This window comes from Chiloscyllium plagiosum, chromosome 11 (genome assembly GCF_004010195.1).
Source record: "Chiloscyllium plagiosum isolate BGI_BamShark_2017 chromosome 11, ASM401019v2, whole genome shotgun sequence".
Lineage (NCBI taxonomy): Eukaryota > Metazoa > Chordata > Chondrichthyes > Orectolobiformes > Hemiscylliidae > Chiloscyllium > Chiloscyllium plagiosum.
Window position 1 is genome coordinate 30,307,806 of NC_057720.1, and position 25,070 is coordinate 30,332,875.

Below are 25,070 nucleotides of genomic sequence, written 5' to 3' on the forward strand. Positions count from 1 at the left end.
TTAAAAATTAACAGTAACAAACATTGGCAAGACAGTGCAATCATTGCCCCCACTATCTGGAGAATTCTGTTTGGACTTTTTTAAGATAGGTGCCTCCATTTTGTTGCTTCCCTCTCCAAGTGTTTATGCAACACTCACCTGATCATGCAGGGCACCCTTCTGCTCAGCCACTCCAAATGAACCCACGTTTGTTTCTCTTACTGGGAAAAAAATTAATTGTTTTACCGTAGATGGTGTATACAAATATTCTGCACTTGAGAGAGGAGAAAACCCACCACTATATCTCAGTAACAGGTGGATAGCAATAATTGAAACCATAGCAATGAATGGTCACATTCAAACTTACAAATAAACCTTACTAAAGGCACAATGGCCAGTCTTACAATTCATTTTCTTTAAATATTGTAGTGAAACTTTCTGCATGCTTCATGAATGTGCTAGAAGAGTTCAAGCTGTTGACGTTTGTAACAATTGTATTTGTAGTGCAGTTGGAAAGCTAAATTTTTAAACTTTTTTTGAAGAGAGGAATGGCACATTTGACCTTTTGAAGTCAAAGAGCCTAGTTGGACATCCCAAAGGAGTTTCAGAGCCAGCGGAAGGAAGGGAAAGCCACATTTCCTCAGTTTCACCACAAGTGACTATTGTCTTCTTCAAAGTAGCCATATTGTGGGGAATGAAAACAAAAATGACAAGTCTTGGCAGCATGTATGGAAGGAAAAATAAAGTTAATGCTTGTAGCCCAGTATGGTCCCGAAACATTAACTCTCCCTATGGAGTGGCTGCTAACCTGCTGAGTTTCTCCAGTTTCATTTCAGATACTCCAACATCCAGTGTTTGGCTTTTGAATAGAATAGGAATTTATTGCCATTTGTTTTTAACAAAAAAATTAGTGAGAAGTGTTTAAGTCACCAACTCCACCACCTAAAATGAATAACAGCAATTGTATATAAAAAATTCAAGGCAAAGTCCATCTCTGTTCAATTCTCGGCTCATCGGTCCCCAAGGTTGAGGAAAAGACAGGAATCACATTCTCCGCTGTCACAGAAAGCTGCCATGGAAGCTACCGAATCTTGGGCTGGACACCAAGTTGCTGAAGATATCACAGAAGCTGCCTCAAGGACCCCCTTTGTCACCAAAGCAACAGCTGAAGTAGACCACCACACCTGGAGAAGCTAAGTTCATTTTCATTAGATCAATAATTCTGTGCTTGAAGTGTTGGCCTCAAGCACTCATGCTCAAAGATATCTGTTGTTTGAATCACTTCAGCATTGTACTTCAGTACAATAAGGGTACAAAGTCATTCATTAGATCACATTCCTATACTTTTCAATTTCATACAATTCTTACTTTGCAAGTAAGCAGTTTAAATCGAATAAATCAAAAAGTTCAATCTCATCAGACAGCTGTGATTCTGCTGGCATTCAAAATTTTAGAAGTTTAAAAAGAAAAATCAATGAACAACAGGCCAATGAGAATTACCAGTGTGAGGTCCAAGTTATTATATCTGTGGCATATTACCACAACACATGCTCTGAAAGTGAGATGAGGATCTGGGTGATGATTGATTAAGTTAACCCCCTCTCATCTCTATGAACTGCAATAAAACTGTTCTCTGCCAGTTAGAGTGGTCAGAGCAGAATGAATTTAGAGCAGTGTTCATACAGACTGCAGTTACTTAATGCTCACCACATGCTCATTCTGAAACAGTGTTTTCTCTCAAAGGGTTCCAGGGTGGCTTGTGTAGGAAATGATCTGATAGAGTGGTAGGTGTTCAATTGATGTTTGAATTGAGTCACATTGTTGAGTAAAGTGGGTTGTGTTTTATCCTTTAATTAACTAATACTACACTTGACCTGGCATTTTAATGAGGTTTTATACATTAAATATTTCTGCCAGAGAATTCCAGAAAACCAAAAAGATCTGAGATTCATCAGGAAGGTGCTATCTAGGTCACATTACTCACTCCTGTGTGTCTAAAAACAATGTATGTTTAGCCTGGTTAGGAGACATTTGTGAGTGTTTAATAAAAGGTGAACAAATCACTTTGAAAGAATCATATTCCAATCAAATTCTAGCTGTCATCTATTTGGTATTTTATACTGGGGACACCTTTTCTGCAGCTCAGCCAACAGAGGGGCAACATAATGGTGAAAACATGAGATAGATTAAATTGCAATTCACAGGCTATTCAACATTTGTCCCATCTGATTAAACACCACACAAAAGGCAAGGTTTGTTGGCAGAAACCCTTAAGTAGTGAGTGCTTAAAGACAGGTAGTGAAAGCATTCAAACAAATTACTTAACCGAAATCTAACTAACTCAGGTGTGATCAGGATTCATTGTTTCCAAAAGTAATTTTACTATTCGCAGCTTCCCAGCTATGATCATAGCTCTGGAGAGTTTTAAAATCTTTGGCATATGGTTTCGGCAAATTAAGCGCAGTTCCTGTCGGACTCTCTCCATTTGATACTTTGCCTCAGCTTTTTCTACCCAGATTTCCACCTCACGGATGACCATTTCCTCACTGGATTTCTCCTGGATGAACAGTGACAAAAGCGATTCAATGAGGCAGCGGAATGTCTCAGAGTACTGGGATCCTACATCATCAAGTTCAATTGCTTGCTTGAAGCACTCAACTGCATTGTGCTCCTCCCCTTTGACCTGTAAACACTTCCCTCTCAGCAACTGGATCTCGGGCAGCGTGTCTCCCATGTCAAGCTCCATGGCTTTGGCAAAGAAAACTAAAGCATTGTTTAGTGCATTCTCATCCACCAACTGGAGTTCTTGCACAGCATCAACACCCATGTAGTAACAAACCTGTTAGCAATACAGAAATAGGTTATTAATCCAAAAGGAGCAATGAAATTGAACTTGGGTGGCAGTGCATTTCAAGACTATAAACAAATTTACATATCTAGAAAAGTTCATAATCCACAAGAGGTCCAACAGTTTGAGAGTCATCAGTTTAGTATACAACAAATATTTGTGGGAACTTTTTAAAAAATGCATTCAAGGGATGAGGGCATTAGTGGCTCGGCCAGCATTTATTGCTCATCCCAGAGTGCAGTTGAGTCAACCACATTGTTGGAGGTCTGGAGTCACGTATAGGTCTGACACATAGATAAGGTTTGCAGTTTCCTTCCCTTAAAGACATTAGTGAACCAGATAGGTTTTTTTTCCCCCAACAATTCACAATATATTCACGGTCATCATTTAGGTGGCATGGTGGCTCAGTGGTTAGCACTGCTGCCTCTCAACATCAGGGACCTGGGTTCGATTCCCATCACGGGCAATTGTCTGTGTGGAGCTTGCACGTTCTCCTTGTGTCCACTGGGTTTCGTCTGGGTGTTCCGTTTCCTCCCACGGTCCAAAGATGTGCAGGTTAGGTGAATTGGCTATGCTAAATTGCTCACAGTGTTAGGTACATTCGTCAAGGGTAAATATAGGGTAGGGGAATGGGTGTGGGTGGGTTACTCTTTGGAGGGTCAGTGTAGACTTGTTGGGCCGAAGAGCTTGTTTCCATACTGTAGGGAATCTAGTCTAGTTATTAGACTCCTAATTCTAGATTTGTATTGACTTCCACCATCTGCCATGGCATGATTTGAACCCAGGTCCCCAGAACATTACCTGGGTCTTTGTATTAACAGTGAAGAGTGTGCTGCTGGGAAAGTACAGCAGGTCAGGCAGCATCCGATGAGCAGGACAATCAACGTTTCAGGCATAAGCCCTTCATCAGGAATGAGGCTTGTAGTCCAGGGCTAAGAGATAAATTGGGGGGGGGGTTGGGATGGAAGGTAGCTGAGAAAGTGATAGGTGGGTGAAGGTGAGGGAGAGGTGATAGGTCAGAGGGGGAGTGATGATGGACAGGTCAGGTGGGTGGTGCTGAGTTGGCGGCTTGGAACTGGGATAATTTTGGATAGGGAAAATGAGGAAACTGTTGAAATCCACATTTATCCCGTGTGGTTGCAGGGTCCCAAAGCAAAATATAAGGTGTTCCTCCTTCAGGGGTTGGGTGGTAATGGTTGGTGGAGGAGCCCAAGGCCACAGGCATCTATTACAAGCTCACTGACTCCCACAGCTACCTAGACTACACTTCCTCCCACCCTACCTCCTGCAAAAATGCCATGCCTTATTCCCAATTCCTCTACTTCTGCAGCATCTGTTCCCAGGATGACCAATTCCACCTCAGAGAGTCCCAGATGGCATCCTTCCATGATCGCAACTTCTCTTCCCACGTGGTTGACAATGCCCTCCAGCGCATCTCCTCCACTTCATGCACCACTGCCCTTGAACCCCACCCTTCCCAATGCAACAAGGACAGAACCACCCCCCGGTCCTCAACTTCCACCCCACCAACCTCCGCATACATTGCATCATCCTCCGCCACTTCCACCACCAAAAATATATTTCCCTCCCCACCCCTATCAGCGTTCCAGAGAGACCATTCCCTCCATGACTCCCTCGTCAGGTCCACATCCCCCACCAGCCCACACCTCACTCCTGGCACCTCTCCCTGCCACTGCAGGAAGTGCCAAACCTGCACCCCCACCACACCTCTCACATCCATCCAAGGCCCCAAGGGATCCTTCCACATCCAAGAGAAATTTACCTGTACCTCTACCATTGTCATCTACTGCATCTGTTGCACCCAGTGTAGTCTCCCCTACATCAGGGAGACAAGGACGCCTTCTTGCGGATCATTTCAGGGAACATCTCTGAGACACCTGCATCTACCAACCCCACCGCCCCGTGGCTGAAAACTTCAACTCCCCCTCCCACTTCGTCAAGGACATGAGGGTCCTGGGCCTCCTCCACCGCCAAACCATTACCACCTGACGCCTCGAGGAGGAGCGCCTCATATTCCACCTTGGGACCTTGCAACCAGACAGGATTAATGTGGATTTCAACAGCTTTCTAATTTCTCCATCCCCCACATTATCCCAGTCCAAAACCTCCAACTCGGAACCGCCATCCGGACCTGTCCATTACTCCCCCCTGACCTATCGCCACCTCCCTCACCTTCACCCTCCTATCGCTTTCTCAACTACCTTCCCCCCCCAACCCCACCCCGCCTTCCATTTATCTCTCAGTCCCAGCCCACAAGCTTCATTCCTGATGAAGGGCTTATGACTGAAGTGCAATTCTCCTGCACCTCGGATGCTGCCTAACCTGCTGTGTTTTCCCATCACCACACTCTCGACTCTGATCTCCAGCATCTGCAGTCCTCACTTTCTCGTCTCTGGAATAACAGCCCAGCCTAGGCCATTGCCTCCTGATCAACCATTTTATGATTGTGTAACTAGGTGATGCTTTTTTTTTTAGGAGAAAGACTGTTAAAGGCTACACTACTTACTGTTAATCTGATTGCAACTGGGTAAGAAGCTAAAAATGTGGCTGCTACAAGTCACCTGACTGTGCAACTGCAAGTTCTACAAGGATCTCACAGAAACGTGCACAAACATGTAAAAACTCATGGTGACTCATTGCAACAATGTAAATTGGGCATTGACCACACCTAAGACTTAGAACCACAATTTCTCCCTTCAACTCTATTTTGATTTAGTACCCTCCCTCCCTTCCTACTCTGTCCTTTTTTTTGTTGTTATTAATTGTTATTTGTTTAGTGGGTAAATTGAGAGATTAAGTGGTGGGTTAATTTAAAAAGTTCCTTCCTCTGGGTGAAGAGGCCCAGGCTCAAGTCCCGAGGTGTGTAACAATATCTCTGAACACATCGATTAGAAAACATCTTTTACAAAAAAAAAAGTAGGAGAAAAGAGTTGTCCCTGAAATGTGTCACTGCATAGGTCACTTGATAACAGTGGCCATTCTACCTTGTCAACTATGAATGACTCAAAAAGGTAAGCTGTCTAGACAGAGAGTTTCTATCGAGACATACAGAGAGAGATAAAAAAGGGATTCTCTCCAAGAGTCAACTGTCCTTTGTAAAAAAATACTAATTATCCAATTACAGAAGCCACCACAGCTACTGGATATGACTTCAAGTCTTAATCTCTTAAACAAAGAACTCAAACGTTGTGGTTCTGTTCGCCGAGCTGGAAGATTTTGTTGCAAACATTTCGTCCCCTGGCTAGGCGACTGCCCTATGATAGTAGTGTTGTCTCAGTCGAATTCATGTTGCTTGTTGTCTGCGTGTGTGGCTACTAAGGATAGCTGGTCGTGTCGTTTCGTGGCTAGTTGATGTTCATGTATGCGGATTGTTAGCTGTCTTCCTGTTTGTCCTATATAGTGTTTAGTGCAGTCCTTGCATTTTGTATTTTGTACACTACATTAGTTTTGCTCATGTTGGGTATCGGGTCCTTCGTTCTGGTGAGTTGTTGTCTGAGCGTGGCTGTTGGTTTGTGTGCCGTTATGAGTCCTAGGGGTCGCAGTAGTCTGGCGGTCAGTTCTGAGATGCTCCTATAAACACCGGAGGAAACATCAAAGAAGTGCTTCGCAGGAGGCTCCCAAGCACTGATGATGTCGCCTAGCCAGGGGACGAAACGTTTGCAACAAAAACTTCCAGCTCGGCGAACAGAACCACAACAACGAGCACCCGAGCTACAAATCTTCGCACAAACTTTGAACTCAAACAATGGGCCTTAAGGATATATCCCACAGATTGACTGGAATTTCTACTTACAAGATTTTTTTTTGCTTGATGTGTACTTGTTTTAATCCTGGTACTTATATTTGATTAACAATTCTATCCCTTCAGAATCCTCTGTAATAACTTGCAATAAACTAACCTTTAACTTGTTTAAACAAAAGCTTGACTGTTGGTCCGCTTTAATTTGAATCATTACAAATTAAAAAGGGGCTATGCTAGCCATATTAATCTACAGTGCACTGACCATGTGGGGCACCAAACATTAAATATAACAACAAATTTTGCTGCTAGTTGGCCGATGGCAATTTTCAAACGCAATTTCTATCATTACTTCAAATTCATTCTCAAGACCACAGAGTCAAAAGCTGAATCTATCTCAATGTGGGCAAGATCATAAACAGGACAAGATCAAGCTGAACACATTTTTATAGCCCACTGTATTTGCATTCCGTTGACTTCAAAACAATTGTCCTGACAGAATGGGTACCTGTATTAGCTCTACTGGAACATCTTGACTAGGGGATCGTTCTAGAGCACACGAGAGTGGAATTGTACTCAGGGCACCTTGCTCTTGTTGTATGCCCTTTTGTCATATCATGTGAGTGAATCAAATTGGCTCATGACTGGCATCAGTAATGCTGAAGACCTCTGGAGGAGGCCAAGATGAATATTTTGCATAGTACTCCAGATTGGTTGCAAATGCTTCAAGCTTCTTTTGCACTGATGTATTGCACTTCCTGTGATTGAGGTTGGTGGATTTGTGGAGCCTCCACCTCCAGTTATCTGTTTAAACACTAATGTCTAGTCACAGTCACTCTTGTGCACCCCTTACCAAACAAGACTTGCTCTCCTGGTTTGAGGGAAATGCTGAGTTTATAGATTGCTGATGATGATGGCTCACAAAACTTCATGGATGACCAGTTTTATGCTGTGAGATTGACTCTGAATTTATTGAACACACTATAGTGCCAATTAACATTGTGGAAGGTATCGACTATGGGCAAAATGATGCTCTCGCCACAGAATTATGGGGTTGTTACTCCTTTCAAAGCTTTCATGTACAGATGCATCTTCGATAGATAGATTAGTAGGGGAGGTTGTGGTCAGTTGTGTTTTTCCCTCTGGTCAGACTGTCCTGTTGGTGGGAGGATTCAGTGATACTGAGATTCAGTGGAGAAGGAGTCCAGGAATATAAACATTATGCTACCTGACTGACAGAAGATAAAACCTTGACAAAGCTCAATCACACAGTACTCACCTGTCCCATATCCAGGTATGTCTTTAGACAGGGGCACACAGACAATATTAAATCCAAATCTGCTTTTGCTTTGGTTAGTAGCTGCCTGTCTGGCACTCCACTGTGACCCATCTTGACCCGCTCAAGACCCTGAGTGTATATTTTCATATTAATCTGGGGTGGGGGAGGAATGGAAGAACATCAGATATAAAGATGGCAAGAGGTTTATCCTTTCACATCTGTCATTGGTTGAAATCCTCTATACTCTAGCTTTTCAACTCTGTACTTTTCAAACCACTCTGGTATCATGTTCTACACCCACACCCCTGTCCTTGCTGATCAACATTGGCTTCAAGTTTCATAGTATCTTCAAATTAAACATTCTGATTTTAATCCCTATCTCCATTTTCTTCGATTCCTTCGAGCATGGACCCCACTCCAACTTTTGTCCCAATTTCAGCTTAGAGTCACAGAGGAATAAAGCACCAAAACAGGCCCTTTGGCCCAACTCCATGCCAGCCAGGTTTCCTAAACTGAACTAATCCCATTTACCTGCATTTGGACATGTGCCTCTAAACCTTTCCTATTCACGTCTCTATCCAAATGTCTTTTAAATATTGTAATTGTACTTGCCTCGACAACTTCCTCTGGCAGCTTGTTCCATACATGCACTACCCTCTATGTGAACAGGTTGCCCTTCAGGTCCCTTTTAAATCTTTCCCCTCTCACCTTAAACCTATGTCCTCTAGTTTTGCACTTCCTTACTCTGTGGAAAAGACCTTGGCTATTCACTCTATCCATGCCACCCATAATTTTATACATCTCTATAAGCTTCCTAAGTTCCAGGGAAAACAGTTCCAACCTATCCAGCCTCTCCTTATAATTCAAATCTTAGAGTCTCGGTCACATCCTTGTAAATCTTTTTTGCACCCTTTCCAGTTTAATAACATCCTTCCGATAGTATGGCAACCAGAATTGTGTATCTCCACCATTGGCATCAATGCAGAAACAGAAATTGTTGGCAAAACTCAGCAAGTCTGGCAGCATCTGTGGAATAAAGCAAAGTTTATATTTTGAATCCGGTAACTCGTCATCAGAACAGCAGTTTCTGTTTTTGTTCCAGAACTCCAACATCCACTGTTCTTTGTTTTATTTTCATATTAATGCCTCCAGCCATCTGACCCTCCACCCACCCAAATCCTCCTGCCTGCCCAATTTGCTCTTAACTCTTAGGACTTTTCTTAAAAGTTAACTTTGCTGCTAGTTTTCATTGGCTACAACTTTGCAAAATTGCAGTGGATATTTTTTTCCACTAGGAAGGAACTGTATAAAAACAAATAGTGGTTAAATCTAGGTGAGATTGAAACTCCATGCTCTTTGTTGACTGTAAATATGCTATGAGCCTAGTCAGCTTCAAATAGGGGCTGAGTTTTCCTTCTGTTTGATCATCATCACTAAAGTCATCTGAACCTTGTCTACAGTTTTGTTGAAAATTGAGAAAAAAATATCCTTCCTAGCTCTTGGAGGTGTACTTCGCCAGTCTTTGCTGACAACATGGTCAAGGCTAGAATTTCAAAGTTTAGAATCTCAGAATTTAGAGTTGGGGACCAAGTGTTGCATGTCAAAGTTCACAGATGGCATTAAGATAAGTGGTAGAGCAAAGTGTGCAGAGGACACAAAGTCTGCAGAAGGATATAGACAGGTTAACTGAGTGGGCGAGGGCCTGTCAGATGGAATACAATTTTGGTAAATGTGAGGTCATCCACTTTGGTAGGAATAATAGCAAAATGGACATAATTTAAATGGTGAAAAATTGCAGCACGCTACCACGCAGAGGGACCTGGATGTCCTCGTACATGAATCACAAAAAGTTGGTTTCCAGGTGCAGCAGGTAATTAAGAAGGCAAATGAAATATTGTCCTTCATTGCTAGAGGAATGGAGTTTAACAATAGGGAGGTTATGCTGCAGATGTACAGGGTGCTGGTGAGGCCACACCTGAAGTATAGTTTTGGTCTCCTTACTTGAGAAAGGATGGTCTGGCAAAGGATGGGATGCAGAGAAGGTTCACTATGTTGACTCTGGAGTTGAGAGGGTTGGCTGATGAGGACAGATTGAGTAGACTAGGACTGTACTCATTGGAATTTAGATGAATGGGGGGGGGAGGGGAGTTCTTATAGAAATATATACAATTATGAAGGGAATAGATAGATAGAAATGGGGAGGTTGTTTCCACTGGCAGGTGGAACGAGAACTAGGGGGCATAGCCTCAAAATAACGGGGAGCAGATTTAGGACTGAGTTGAGGAGGAACTTCTTCACCCAAGGGGTTGTGAATCTGTAGAACTCCCTGCTTATGAGGCAGTTGAAGCTACCACGTTGAATGTTTTTAAGGAAAGGTAGATGAACTTTTGAACAGCAAAGGAATTAAGGGTAATGGGGAATGGGCGAGTAAGTGGAGCTGAGTCCACAAAAACATCAGCCATGATCTTATTGAATGGTGGAGCCAGCTTGAGGGGCCAGTCTGCCTACTCCTTCTCCTGTTGCTTATGTTCTTATGTTCTGAGCATGCAAGGCATAAATCAACATCTTACCATTGACACCTCACAATGCACTTCAGACTCTGCCTTCATTTGTGTTCAGTAAAAAGAGGAGAATACTTTTATGATTCTGGTTCCCCTTTCATGGCTCTGTGATAGGGTTAGGAGTAGGCAGCTGTTCAGGTGCACCTCTGTCAGACAGAAGAATACCCGGCCACAGAGATAGAAGCCCACCCACCAAGATACAAAACAGATTGTTTCCCGCAGCTCAGGAATTTAATACATGGGAGTCCAGTCTCAGGAAAAATCAATGGTTTAGTACTGATTTCTTCATTTAGAGGGCCGTGAAGCTTTGGAATTTTCTAACCTGGACTGTTGCGAGTACTAAACCATTTGAATATATTTAAGCTGAGATAGAGACATCTTTGGTCTTACAGGAAATCTGAAAGGGAAAAGGACAGGAAAGTTGAGTTAAGGTCAATGATCAGTCATGATCATATTGAATGGCAGAGCAGGCTAGAGGGGCTATATGGTCTACTGCAGCTCGTTTTACTCTTGTTCACACCAGTGCACCCTCCCAGCCACATGTGCAAACACTATCGACAGCCACAACAAATGTCAAGAATAATATACCTTCGCCCTCGTGCTGTAAGCTTGCCAATTTGTTCCCGGGTCTGGAAGAATATTCAAGGCCATGTTACAAATACCAGTCGCCATGTCTTGTTTTCCAAGAAAATGAAAAACTTTAGCAAGCCGATTCAGAATGAATGGATCAGTTTTTGCCATTTCAATCGCCTGGAAAATGCACAGGGGGAAAGAATATTTAATGCACACATTTCTAAAGCTCTTAGGTAGATACTTTCCAAATGTCTTCAATCTGAAAAACCAACTAAAGTCAAATATCAAGTTTCCTGAAACAGCAGATGGAAAAAACAAAGATGACTTGCATTTATAGAGCACCTTTCATGATTACTGGGTTTTCTCAAAAGTATTTGGAACCAATGAAGGCAAATCACTGTTGCAATATCAGAATCACAGCAGCCAACTTGCACGCAGAAGCCCCCCCACAAACAGCAACATGCAAATGACAAGATGATCTGTTTCCATGATCCACATTAAAGGATAACATTGGTCAGGACATCACTGCTCTTCTACAAAGTACTGATTCCTGTCCAATGCACAGTGGCCAGTTGGAGCCTTACTAGGTTAGCTCATCAGCTCCCGACTCAGCATCTCGCCCCCACTGCATCAGTACTGCACAGGAATACCAGACTGGCATTTTGTGCTCAAGGCCTTTAACTTGAACATACTATATTCTGACTCAGCAGCTGACAGCTACTAACTGAGTCATAGCTGACACTTAGAGTGAGGCAATTGTAAATTTTAAAAAATGGCTCCTTATGCAATTATGCAAAATTAGCTGTTAAGCCAATAAGCTGTAAAGCCAATATTCTATCATTCCTATTCATAGCACCACACAAAGTTAAAAATCACACAACACCAGGTTATAGTCCAACAGGTTTAATTGGAAGCACTAGCTTTCAGAGTGCTGCAACCACCTGATGAAGGAGCGGCGCTCTGAAAGCTAGTGCTTCCAATTAACCCTGTTGGACTAACCTGGTGTTGTGTGATTTTTAACTTTATACACCCCAGTCCAATACCAGCATCTCCAAATCATTCTCTTTCACAAATCACTTGTATAGGTGTGGATGCCTGAAGCTGCACAGTGCTACCACTAGATGGCTTTTCATGAACTTGGAGGCTGCAGTATTCTCTACATGTTTACTAATACAATGAGAAATACATTTGCTTCTTTCTGGAATTTCAGTTGGTAACAAGAAAAAATAAGAAAGCCATGAAAGAAAAACATGATTATAAAAAGCTTAGCTACTCTTAAAATTGTTCATGATTTGTCATGGCTATCCAACATCCAGTACAAAATGAGCAGAGATTTCGACCAGCAATTATAAAATTGGCAAGGCCAAATCTCATTGTCTTTTGCATCGCCCCAACCCCCTACCATCCTCCCCACACTACAAGTTCCATTCTTTACTCACCAAATCCTTTCCTATCCCTAGCAATCTTGTCTGGACTGAAGCAGACTGTTCTTAAGTTTGATGTTATATCTGACACCAAGATGAACTTCAATTGTAGGTCCTCTCCATTTCCAAAACTATTTACCTCCATCTCTGTAACAGCATCAGATTCCCCAGCTTGTGCCTGAAATCCTCATCCACATCTTTAATATCTTGAAATGTTATTATTCCAATGTTCTCTTGGCCAATTTCCTATCTTCAAAGTAGTGCAGAACGGCATTAATGAATTGAGAAGGATTTAGATCTTATCGCAATTGAGCCAGTGAATGCCAGAAATGAGAAATGAGTCAGGATGACTTTGCCAGGTAATTCATGAGGCAAGAACCAAATGGGGAATATGGAAATGTTCTTCTGTTTGCTTTGCACAGAAACTCAGGTGAGGATAATTCCACCAGATCCCAGTACATTTATAAACCCATATGATTCTCCTGGCTTGTGCTGGACACCAGAATGAAAGTACATATTCTTTGACTTAATTTAATCAGATTTATCTTCATCCCTTCAATACAAAGGGGTGCAATATTTGCATTGCATGGTTCTTTATTGTAATCTGCACCTATCATTTGTCATAAACTTCTTCTTCCAGTTTCATTTTAATCCATCTCGTCATCCAAGAATTTCTAGATATGTCAGACTTTCCTGTCACCATAACGACATGGTATATTAGGAATGTAACTAACCAGTCCCAGTTTTGAAAATTATTATTACATTTGCTTCCACCAACCTTCCAGATAGAGCACTGCAGATTGTAACAATTTGCAACTAATTAAACAAGCAATTGGCCTTTTGCAAATTCTTTCTGGTTTTTAAATATTAGCCTAAATATCAATTATTATCTTCAACTTCTATCACTACTGATACTAAAGTGACTTTCATTGCCAGATTTATCCCTCATCCCCTCAATAGAAAGGGGTGCAATGTTCACATTGCATGGCTCTTTATTGCATTCTGCACCTATCATTTGTCATAAGCTTCTTCTTTCAGTTTCATTTTAATCCATCTCGTCATCCAAGCATTCCTAGGTTTGGAATCTCTTCCTTTCCCACTTCCTGGATGTGTCTAGCTATATTCAAATGCTCTCCTTTTCGAAAGCCTCTTAACATTTTACTTCCTAGCTTTTGATTCCAAACTATCATAGGCAGATTCTGTTTCAACTCATTACTTCTGTTTTTAACAAACACATTGAATTTAAAAGATTGTCTTACTATTCCAAAATAGGAAAATTCCCAAGTATTTTAGTTCTATATTATAAGCCATAACATTCTGAGCCTTTATGTTTAATGTCACCAGTGTTGTAAAATACAATGCGTTAAGTTTAATTGTATCAAAGATTATTTATAATTGCTGATTTTTTTAAAGAAGGTCCTTTGATATGTGATATAATAAGAACATCATTTCCACAGCAGTTTAGCACAGAGAAACTGTCACCTGACTTCTCAGTTCACAAACCAAAAAGCAACATAAAAACTGCCAACTCTTTTACGCAGGAGTCAACAAACCTCCCGATATCTCTCCTCACAGCCACAACTCATAATTAGATTAGATTACATTACAGCGTGGAAAAGGGAGTTCAGCCCAACAAGTCCACACCGACCCGCAGAAGCGCAACCCACCCATTCCCCTACATTTACCCCTTACCTAACACTACGGGCAATTTAGCATGGCCAATTCACCTGACCTGCACATCTTTGGACTGTGGGAGGAAACCGGAGCACCCGGAGGAAACCCACGCAGACACGGGGAGAACGTGCAAACTCCACACAGTCAGTCGCCTGAGGCGGGAATTGAACCCGGGTCTCAGGCGCTGTGCAGCAGCAGTGCTATCCACTGTGCCACAGTGCTGCCCATAAAATAATAATTTTATGGACATCACATCTGAGACAGTGATCATTTAATTCATCTGCCTGATTGAGTGTGTACTCCAACTAGATTCAGCTACAAACACATCTTTGTTTGTTCGGTGTGTGAACAGAATACTTAGAGAAGGAGTTTGGTCTGCAATTTATAAGTTCTGCTCTCCCTTCTCTGTTTATTACCTCCCCACCTCAGACTATGGGTCAATAATTAACATATTTTAAAACAATCTTTTGTTATCATTCCCATCTCTGGCTAAAATCAACTAACAAGTCCTCACCTGTCCATAACAGTCGAGTGGATCAGCCCCAGAGAATCCACAGTCATGAACTGCCATTGGAGTATCAGGGAAGATGTCCATCCGCTCCAGCATCATTCCCAAATAACACCAGGCAAGAGCTGGGAAAGAGAATTACGTGAGCACACAACCGAGCAGTTGCTTATTGTCTCCTGCACTTCAAGATCCAGATCATTAATATATAGCAGGAAAAGCAAGGGTCCCAATGCTGACCCTTGTGGAACTCCACTGCAAACATTCCTCCAACCTATAAAATATCCACGGACCATTACTCTCTGTTTCCTAACACTTAGCTAATATTGTTTCCATATTACTACTGTCCCTTTTATACCATGACCTAAAAACATTCCTCTCATATCTTGTGTAGAATTGTAACAAATACTTTGTGATTATGATTAATGTTCTCAAGTCATCAAAAAAGGGTAGAGAGAATTTATTTCCGTCCATCAGAACTCTGCAACAAGGGGCATAATTTAAACATTGAAGCCAGATACCTCTGGAGTGAAATTAGGAAACACTTCTGCACAGAAAACATGGCAGAAGTCTGGAATACTGTTATGTAAGTGGCAATAATCATTAGATTTATTGTTAACAAAAAACAGTTTTAACATTAAAATCAAAGTTATTAAAGGAAATACAACAAAGGCAGGTACCTGGAGTTAGACTACAGGCTAGCCATGTTCTCACCGAATGGCAAAACATGCTCCAGGAGAAAATAGGCTACTTCTGTTCATTTATTTCAAATGAGATTCATTATAAGTGTAAGTACATGACAGTCACATTACAAATCCATTTGCAGAGGATTATACGTCAAACCATATTCAGTCCCTAGTCTGTTTATTTGAAATAAATAACTCGGTAAGATATTTCCCAATTGCCTCAGCTTCTTAAGTTGCTCAGAACATCATTCTCTCATAACGTTCACCTAGTTCTGAACCCAGGTACAAACTGGAGGAGTAGGAGAGTCAAGAAGTTTGGGGGATAAAGAAGACCTAAAATTGGCAGTGTGAGGCCAGAGTGACTAATTCCCAGACTTTATTGCACGTTCCTTCCAAAACTGTGACAATTTGCAGTCGGATGGAAGTGGAAAATTGCTGGGCAGTAGGAGGACATGACCAATAAACAAAGGAAAAGTTCTTGACATTCAGGTTCAAATCAGTGAAGGGAATTTCTGTTGAAAAAAAAAGAATGCGAACCAGTAAATCATTGGTCAATTTAAACTACCTGTCTGCCTCATTTCTGCTCAGAACATAGATGTATTGGCTCTTTTGTTTGTACATTATAAATATTGATACATTGGCAAAGGTTTAAACAAACGTATTATTATCACTGCTATGCAACTTTCAATCTTAAAGGCTGGGGGAGGGGGGTTCACCAATTCTTATACTACCTTTATATTGAGCACTGTCAGACTTCAGAACCTCCCGTAGTAATACTAATGACCTATTGAGAAACAGTAGTCGTTTAGAAGCGTAGGGATCCTTGTTCATTAACATTCCATCCAGTCTACGGGAGGAAAAGAAAAGAAAGAGAAAGCATTAGCTCTTTCACTCTCAGATTAGACAAACATCATCTGGTAAGAAAATTAGCCAAGACTCCACCAGGAACAGACAACACAGGGAATGGAGCATTTCTGGGGCAGAGAGAAAAGTAGTACGCAATGTCATAATATCATTAGTGGGGCCATGTGATAACAGACAGAATTTTCCACTATTTCGTCTGATGCATCAAACCTCATCCCAGTATTTCATCTTACATTATTTGTCTTAATCCCAAAAATGATAACTGTTAGAAGCAGGATCATATAAATGTGACCCAGTCAGCCGAATTCATAACTACAGGCAGTCCCCAGGTTACAAATATTTTCCGTTCACAAGGATATTTGTAAGTTAATTTTTATGCAAGTTGGCACACAGTAGAGTATAACATAGAATAGCCACTCATATGTAAAAGCTAACCTTCATATTAATATTAATACACCATCGTGTGGGATCTCGTTCATAAATGAATGTTCGTAAGTTGGGGACCATCTGCAATCTTTACAGTGTTAAAGTACATTCCCATTAGTACTGGTACTTGTGCAGCTTGAATGTTGCTTGACACTTGTCACCCTAAGCCTGAATTTTGTCAGGTCTTGCTGCATATGAACCCAGACTGTTTCAGTAGGAGACTCATCGTGAATGCTGCTGAACGTGTGTGATCATCAGCAAACGTTCACACTTCTCACCTTACAATGGGGGAAGGTCATTAGAAAGCAGCTGAAAATGGTTTGGACTAGGACATTGCCCTAAAGGGAGTTTGTGGTGTAGTGGCAGTGTCACTACCTCTAAGCTACGAGGCTTGGGTTCAAGTCCTATCTGCTCCAGAGTTGTGTAATAACATCTCTGAATGGATTGATTCAGGCGGGGATAAAAACCCAGAAGAGTGAAGGAGTTCTTATGGTACTGTAGTAGTCAAAAAGGAAAAGGAAGCATATGTAACGTTTAGGAGACTGAAACCAAACAAGGCTTTTGTGAAGTACAAAGGAAACAAGATATTAGGCGGTCTAAAAAAGGGTCATGAAATATCCTTGGCAAGTTGAATTAAGAAGAATCCGAAAGCATTTTATACACATATGAGGAACAAGAGGCTAACATGAGAAAGGGTAGGTCCACTCAAGGACAAAGAATGAAAGTAATGCATGAAGCCAGGAGAAGTGGGTAGGGTCCTTAATGAGTACTTTATATTGGTATTCACCAAGGTGAAGGTATCAGTGATGGTAAGATTAGAGAGAGGAGTGTGTTGAGGGTGTTTTGGGTGTCTAGAAAACATTAAGGTAGATATGTCCCCAAGATCTCCCCCAAGATCTCCCCCAAGTGGGCGGCACGGTGGCACAGTGGTTAGCACTGCTGCCTCGCAGTCTAATCTCATGAGATCTATCCAGGATACTGAGGGGAGCAAGGGAGAAGATTGCTGGGACCTTGACACTGATCATTGTATCCTCTTTAGCCATAGGCGAGGTCCCAGAGACTGGAGAATAGCCAACGTTGTTCTTTTATTGAAGAAGGGCAACAGGGAGAATCCAAAAATATTATAGGGCAGTGGAGTCTTATATCTGTGGGAGGCAAGTTATTGGAGAAGATTCATAAGTTCAGGATTTACTCACATTTGGAGAAGAATTGACTTATTAAGGTTAGTCAGCATGGTTTTGCGCAGGGGAGATCTTGTTTCACAAAATTGATTGAGTTTTTTTGAGGAAGTGATGAATGTGATTGATGAGGGTAGGGCAGTGGATGTTGTCTACATGGACTTTACTAAAGCATTTGACAAGATCCCTCATGGTAGGCTGGTCCAGAAGTTTAAGTCGCAAAGAATCCATGGTGAGTTGGCAAGTTTGACTCAAAATTGACTTGACCATAGAAGAGAGAAAGTAGTTGTGGAGGGATGTTTTTTCTGACTGGAGGTCTGTGACCAATGGTGTCACACAAGGATCAGTTCTGGTACTCCTATTGTGGATGGTCTGATTAGTAATACTGCAGACAACTTGAAAGTTTGTGGAGTTTTGGTTAGTGAGGAAGGTTATCAGGGGAAACAACAGGATACAGATCAGTTGGAAAGTTGGATGCAGAAATGGCAAGCATGAGGTGATGCATTTTGAGAGGCCAAATGTAAGAGGAAAGTCTACAGTAAATGGCAAGACCATTAGGAGCATTAAAAACAGAGGGACCTTCAGGTCCAAGTCCATATTTCCCTGAAAGCGGCAACACAAGTGGATAAGGTGGTAAAGAAGGTGAATGACATGCTTGCCTCCACCATTCGGGGCGGTGGGTATAAAAGTTGCTAAGTTACAATGCGGCTGTATTAGACTTTAGTGAAGCCACACTTGAAGCATTGCATGCAGTTCTGGCCGACACACTATCAGAAGGATGTGGGGACTTTGGAAGAGGGTGCAAAAGAGATTTACCAGGATGTTGCCTGGATTGGAGTGTATTAGCTATAAGGAGAGGCTGGACAAACTTGGATTGTTTTTGCTAGAGCATCGGAGGCTGGTACAAGTATAAAATTGAGAGGCATGGATAGGTTGGACAGTCAGAGCCTTTTTCTCAAGGCAGAAATGTCAAATACTAGGGGGCATAAGTTTAAAGTGAGAGTGGAAAAACGTCAAGGAAATGTATGAGGAAAGTTTTTTTTTTAAAAAACCATAAAATTGGGTAGGTGCCTGGAAGACAGTGCCGGAGGAGGTGCTAGAAGCAAAGTTTAAGAGGCATTTAGACATACACTTGAACATGCAGAGGATAGAGTGATGTGGATCATGTGTAGGAAGATGGGATTAGTTTAGAATGGTATCGTGGTTGGCATGGACCTAATGGACCGAAGGTCTCTTCCTGTGGTGTACTGTTCTATGTTCTAAGTACTTGTGAGGAACCTTTACAGTAATTTTAGAAACATGAACATGAAATCAAATATCAAAAATCACACAAGATGAATGTAAGCTTCTGTTTCTTTAAATAAGTGCATGAATGTTGCCTGTGTAGCAACTCAAAATTTTTAAACTGAAGAGCCAGCAACAGCAAATCATGAGGGGCATGGATAGGGTTAACAGCCAAAGTCTTTTCCCCAGGGTGGGGGAGTCCAAAACTAGAGAGGGCATTGGGTTAAGGGGAGAGCGGAAAGTTTCAAACGAGACCTAAAGTGCAACTTTTTCACACAGAGGGTGGTACGTGAATGGAATGAGCTGCCAGAGGAAGTGGTGGAGGCTGGTACAATTGCAATATTTAAAGGATATTTGGATGAGTATATGAATAGGAAGGGTTTGGAGGGATACGGGCCGGGTGCTGGCAGGTGGGACTAGGTGGTTGGGTTGGGATATCTGTTCGGCATTGATAAGTTGGACCGATGGGTCTGTTTCCATGCTGTACAGCTCTATGACTCTATGACTCCATAACTGGTCATTTTGAACAATCCAACATGCCAGCTACTGCCATGTGCTCATACAACTCACAATAATGTTGTGAAAGAAAGCAGCCATTACTTGCGTGTCAAACCTCCTTTACTGTAAAGAAATAGAATTTGGATGCTCAAACAGGAAGAGAGAACTAACACAGTGGCTGAAAGTTTCCTGAACAGATGAAAATGACGAAGGTTTTTCAAGGAGAGGCACAGAGATAGAATAATAGAATCATACAATACAGAAAAGACTCTTCAGTCCATCAAGTCTGCACTGAAAAATAACATTCTGTAAATCTACACTAGTCCCACTTTCTGGTACTTTGTCCAGAGCCTTGAATGTTATGACATTTCAAGTGCTCATCCAGGTACTTTTTAAAGGTTGGCAGGTTTCCCGCCTCAACTACCATTCCAAGTAATGCATTCCAAATTCCCACCAATTTGTGGGTGAAATAAATCCTCAAATATCCTCTAAATCTGCTGCTTTCACTTTAAAACTATGCCCCCTTGATTAACCCTTCAACTAAGAGGAACAGCTGCTTCCTGCCTACCCTGCCCATGGCCCTCAGTCGTATACACCTCAATTAAGTCACCTTTCAGCCTTCTCTGCTCTAAAGAAAACAATCCGAGCTTATTCAGCCTGTCTTCATGGCTAAACCACTTCATCCCAGGCAACAGCCTTGCACATCCTCTCTGCACCGCCTCCAATGTAATCACATCCTTCCTACTGCTGGCTTTTCCTCATCTATCTGATATGTCAGCCAGTCCAGTAAAATATATGCAGTAACAGATTACTTCTTATATTAAAACTGGGCTATGCTGTCCAATAAGACAATGTCAATGTTTTACTCCATATCTATGTACTCCCACATCTCACTAGATCACTTTATTCCTTTCTCCTTCATGTATTTATTTCAGTGAATATCTGCCAATGACACTGGGTTTATCTAGCAGAATTCTTTTTATCTTGACACAGAGGACTCACTGATCTTTGGATCGCAATAGATGATATTTGGCAAGTGAATGCAATTTTATGTAAGGATTAGCTGCGAAGTGACAAATTGTCTTACCTAATATACATGATGGCCATTGTGAAATACCAACTCCTTTTTTCTTCTGATGTTATCTGCAATAAAAAAACATAGAAACTTAAGCACAGAAGGATGCCATTCAACCCATTGTATATATGTTGGAATATTGGCTTTCAAATTGGAAGCTCAGTAAAAGTGGATTCTCATTCTTAAATATACGTATAATATAGTTTAACCTTACAATGTTTATTATGCTGACAGCATAACTTGAAGATCCTTCTCTTGGTTCTCTGGGGCTACTTACACAATTGGCCATTAATAGCCAAAGTCATCATACTCTTAACAAGTTAAAAATCACATAACGCCAGGTTATAGTCCAACAAGCTTTCAGAGCCCAAAGAGAGAAAATGCTGGAAAATCTCAGCAGGTCTGGCAGCATCTGTAAGGAGAGAATTTCGAGTCTAACTGACCCTTCATCAGATAGCTGGTGGGATAGGATCATAGGACACAGAATTTATAGTTAAATGCTGCTGGCATCACTCTGCATGGCAAACTAGCCATCCATCCAACTGAGCTAACTGATCATAAATACAGCAGCAATGACAGAAACTTGGGATCAAGTAACCATCTATCTTGTAAGAGACTAATTTCCTCAAAACTACACGGCATAGAAAGAGCTCATTCAATCATGCCTTGTTGAAATAATTTTAAATAATCCCACTTCCCTGTTCTCTCCATGTGGACCTGCAATTTTTTCCAATTCAACTAAATATCCAATTCCCTTTTGAAAGTTTCCACTTCATCATCAGGTCTGAAGAACCATCTACCCTTTTATATGGGCAATTACTTTTTAAATTATTATTATTGACTATCTTGCACCAAATTGAAGTAATGAAAGGTTTGCTGCAACGCTAATATTAGAGGAAGGAGCAAGTTTACACCTTCTATATTTGATCTCACACCTTAAAGATACTTCAGGCCAGGCTGGAAGGTGGGAAAGAGGATTATTTCTGAAACGTTGGATGAGGGAGAATCGTTGTAGAAAGGCAAGGATAGCAGTTCAGAATATCATCACCTGCAAATTTCCCTCCAGAACCCTGAACTTGAAACTAGATCTGGGTCAAATTCTTGGGGTTCAGTCCCTGAGCAGTGCCAGACCCTTCCCACGGATTGCAATGAAAAAGGGTGGCTCAACAGCAATTTCTCGAGCGCAATTAGGGATAAACATTTTTTTAAATTTGTGGTCTCACAGACTGGTGGAATAAGAGAAAATAAACTGTCATCAATGAAGGCACCAGCTGCAAAAAGCCCATGAGAGGACCACATCTCCCTCTGCCTCACCATGTTCTTGCCATAACGCAAGGCTTTATCATAGAGTTTGATGGCTGTGCTCAGTTTCGTAGCGTGTTCCTCCTCGCTCTGCAGTCCCACATCGAAGGCGCTGGCATAGGCCTGTTCAGCGAGGCACCTGGCCGCCCGGAGCGGGCTCAGGGACTCGGCCTCGCCCCCCTCTTCCCCAGCCATCAGCTGGGAGAGCCGCTCCAGGCACTCGGCCGCCTGCCCTTCCTTCTGCAGCCGGTCGTACACATAGCCCAGGTTGGCCCAGGCATTAAGGTTGCCCGGCTCCTCCTGGCAGACGCTAGAAAAGATCTCCTCGGCCGCCGGGTACTCCTCCAGGTAGAAGGCGAAGACCCCCAGCAGGTTCCGCACAGCGAAGCGCTGAGCGCCATCCTCCGCCTCCAGCTGCAAGCTCTCCCGCTTCAGCTTCGCGTCTCTCCGCCGCAGCCTCTCGGGTTGGAGAGGCTCGAAGTTTAAATTCAGTTCCAAGTGGAAGTGCCCGGGGATGTAATCCATCTCCTGAATGATCTCCTCGATGTCGCGTTCTGTGTCTTCCCCCATCCTTTACTGAAGAAGAAACTCTTTCTATTTACACATGTGGTCCAAATATAGAAGGTTCATCTTCCGTGTGTCTCCTGGACTCTCCAGTGTGGGAGGGACTTGACATGGGTGTGCACTGACAGCCTAACTCTTCCTACTTTATTCGGTGGCACATTTCATTGTAACTTAAAGAGAGTTCATTACTGCAGGCTTATTTAAGTGGAGACAATTTATGACAACGATGAGAAAGATTTTCATATCTTGTGGGGTCATTAATCCCCGTAATTCTCGAACCCAGACAATTAGAGGCTGGTCGTATTCAAAGTTAAAAATCACACAACACCAGGTTATAGTCCAACAGGTTGAATTGGAAGCACTAGCTTTCGGAGCGACGCTCCTTCAGGTGGTTGTGGAGGGCACAATCGTAAGGCACAGAATTTATAGCAAAAATTTACAATGTGATGTAACTGAAATTATACATTGAAAAATACCTTGATTGTCTGTTGAGTCTTTCATCTGTTCGAATAGCATGATAGTTTCACTTCTTTCATGTGTAAATCACAAAACCTTTTTTTAAAAATTGCATTCTCAGGTTAGCTGTAACAATTGGTGTTAGCTAGACAATATATGAAAGAAGTGAAACTATCATGGTATTCAAACAGATGAAAGACTCAACAAACGATCAAGTTATTTTTCAATGTATAAGTTCAGTTACATCACACTGTAAATTTTTGCTATAAATTCTGTGCCTTACAATTGTGCCCTCCACAACCACCTGATGAAGGAGCGTCGCTCCGAAAGCTAGTGCTTCCAATTAAACCTGTTGGACTATAACCTGGTGTTATGTGATTTTAAACTTTGTACACCCCAGTCCAACACCGGCATCTCCAAATCATGGGTCATATTCAAGGCTGAGTTAGATTTTTGATTTCCAAGGAAGTCAGTGGTTTTGGGATCAGGAAAATAGAATTAAGTTTTAATCAGATCAGTTATTATCATCTTGAATGGAAGAGTAGGCTGAAGGGCGAAATGACCCAAGCCTGTTGCTAACTTGTATGAGTTTATATAATTCCAGTCATTCTAAAAAAAAGCATTGCTCTTTCTTCAGATATAACACATCTCCAGTAGCATAAGGGGATCTGCCTCAGTGTGATCCATAGTCACGTAACAATAGATTTTGTGATGGGTCATTTTCTGCATTACAACAGTGACTACATTTCAAAAGTACTTCATGGCTTTGAGATGTCTGGGATTTCATGAAAAAGCATGAACAGAATTGTAAATAAAAGGGATAAAATATGAACGATCAAATTTCCAATTCTGTAAATCTGGTTTTAATACCTGGGACTTTTGTGGACTAAAATGGTTTTAAAATGAAAAACAAACACTTTAAATGGCTGCAATCAACTTACCACAGGTGTCACACATTGAGTCAGAGAGTCATAGAAATGTACAGCACGGAAATAGATCCTTCAGCCCAACCCGTCCATGCCAACCAGATATCCCAACCCAATCTGGTCCCACCTGTCAGCACCCGACCCATATCCCTCCAAACCTTTCCTATTCATATACCCATCTAGATCTCTTTTAAATGTTGCAGTTGTACCAGCCTCCACTACTTCCTCTGGCTGTTCATTCCACACATGCACCATCCTCTGTGAAAAAATTGCCCCTGAGATCTCTTTTATATCTTGCCCCTCTCACCCTAAACCTATGCCCTTGAGTTCTGGACTCCCCCACCCCAGGGAAAAGACCTTGTCCATTTATCCTATCCATGCCCCTCATAATTTTATAAACCTCTGTAAGATCACCCCTCAGTCTCCGACGCTCCAGGGAAAACAGCCCCAGCCTATTCAACCTCTTCCTATAGCTCAAATCCACCAACCCTGGCAACATCTTTGTAAATTCTTTCTGAACCCATTCAAATTTCATAGAACATAGAACAATACACACAGAACAGGCCCTTCAACCCCTGATGTTATGCCGACCTGTGAACTAACCTAAGCCCATCCCTACACTATCCCATTATCATCCATGTGCTTATCCAAGGATTGTTTAAATCTCCCTAATATGGCTGAGTTAACTACATTAGCAGGCAGGGCATTCCACGCCCTTACCACTCTCTGACATCTGTCTTAAATCTATTACCGCTCAATTTGTAGCTATACCCCCTCATACAAGTTGATGTCATCATCCTAGGAAAAAGACTTTCACTATCTACCCTATCTAATCCTCTGATCATCTTGTATATCTCTATCAAATCCCTTCTTAGCCTTCATCTTTCCAATGAGAACAGACCCAAATCTCTTAGCCTTTCCTCATAATATCTTCCCTCTGGACCAGGCAACATCTCAGTAAATCTCCTCTGCACCTTTTCCAATGTTTTGATATCCTTCCTGTAATAGGGCAACCAGAACTATACACAATATTCCAAGTGTGACCGCATTAGCATTTTGTACATTTGCAGCATGACATTACGGCTCCAGAACTCAATCCCTCTACCAGTAAAACCTAACACACCGTATGCCTTCTAAACATCACTATCAACCTGGGTGGCAACTTTCAGGGGTCTATGTACATGGGCTCCAAGATCCCTCTGCACATC

The 25,070-nt window shown here is 41.9% G+C and overlaps 1 protein-coding gene across 2 annotated transcripts; it reads right to left on the reverse strand.

Moving 5' to 3' along the window:
* Positions 1–787: 787 nt before the first annotated feature.
* Positions 788–22,636, reverse strand: ttc22 (tetratricopeptide repeat domain 22). Of its 2 annotated transcripts, none has more exons than XM_043700134.1 (7): positions 21,929–22,635; positions 20,627–20,682; positions 16,021–16,136; positions 14,613–14,731; positions 11,016–11,177; positions 7,867–8,019; positions 788–2,818 (listed from the first exon to the last, which is right to left on the reverse strand). In XM_043700134.1, the coding sequence occupies exons 1-7, from the start codon at positions 22,484–22,486 to the stop codon at positions 2,321–2,323; spliced, it is 1,662 nt and encodes a 553-aa protein (XP_043556069.1). In that variant the 5' UTR covers positions 22,487–22,635; the 3' UTR covers positions 788–2,320. The 2 variants fall into 2 exon arrangements, with proteins under 2 accessions (XP_043556069.1, XP_043556070.1); XM_043700135.1 differs by lacking the exon at positions 788–2,818 and adding an exon at positions 7,659–7,743 and having other exon boundaries at positions 21,929–22,636.
* Between the last annotated feature and the right edge of the window lie 2,434 nt (positions 22,637–25,070).

What these genes read in the sequence shown, in the direction of transcription:
- ttc22 (XM_043700134.1), bottom strand. Translation starts at nt 22,486, where the DNA reads ATGGGGGAAGACACAGAACGCGACATCGAGGAGATCATTCAGGAGATG. An exon ending in TGCGTTATGGCAAGAACATG is followed by an intron (nt 20,683 to 21,928) that starts GTGAGGCAGAGG and finishes TTTTTATTGCAG; the next exon opens with ATAACATCAGAAGAAAAAAG. An exon ending in CACTCGACTGTTATGGACAG is followed by an intron (nt 11,178 to 14,612) that starts GTGAGGACTTGT and finishes TGCATTTTCCAG; the next exon opens with GCGATTGAAATGGCAAAAAC.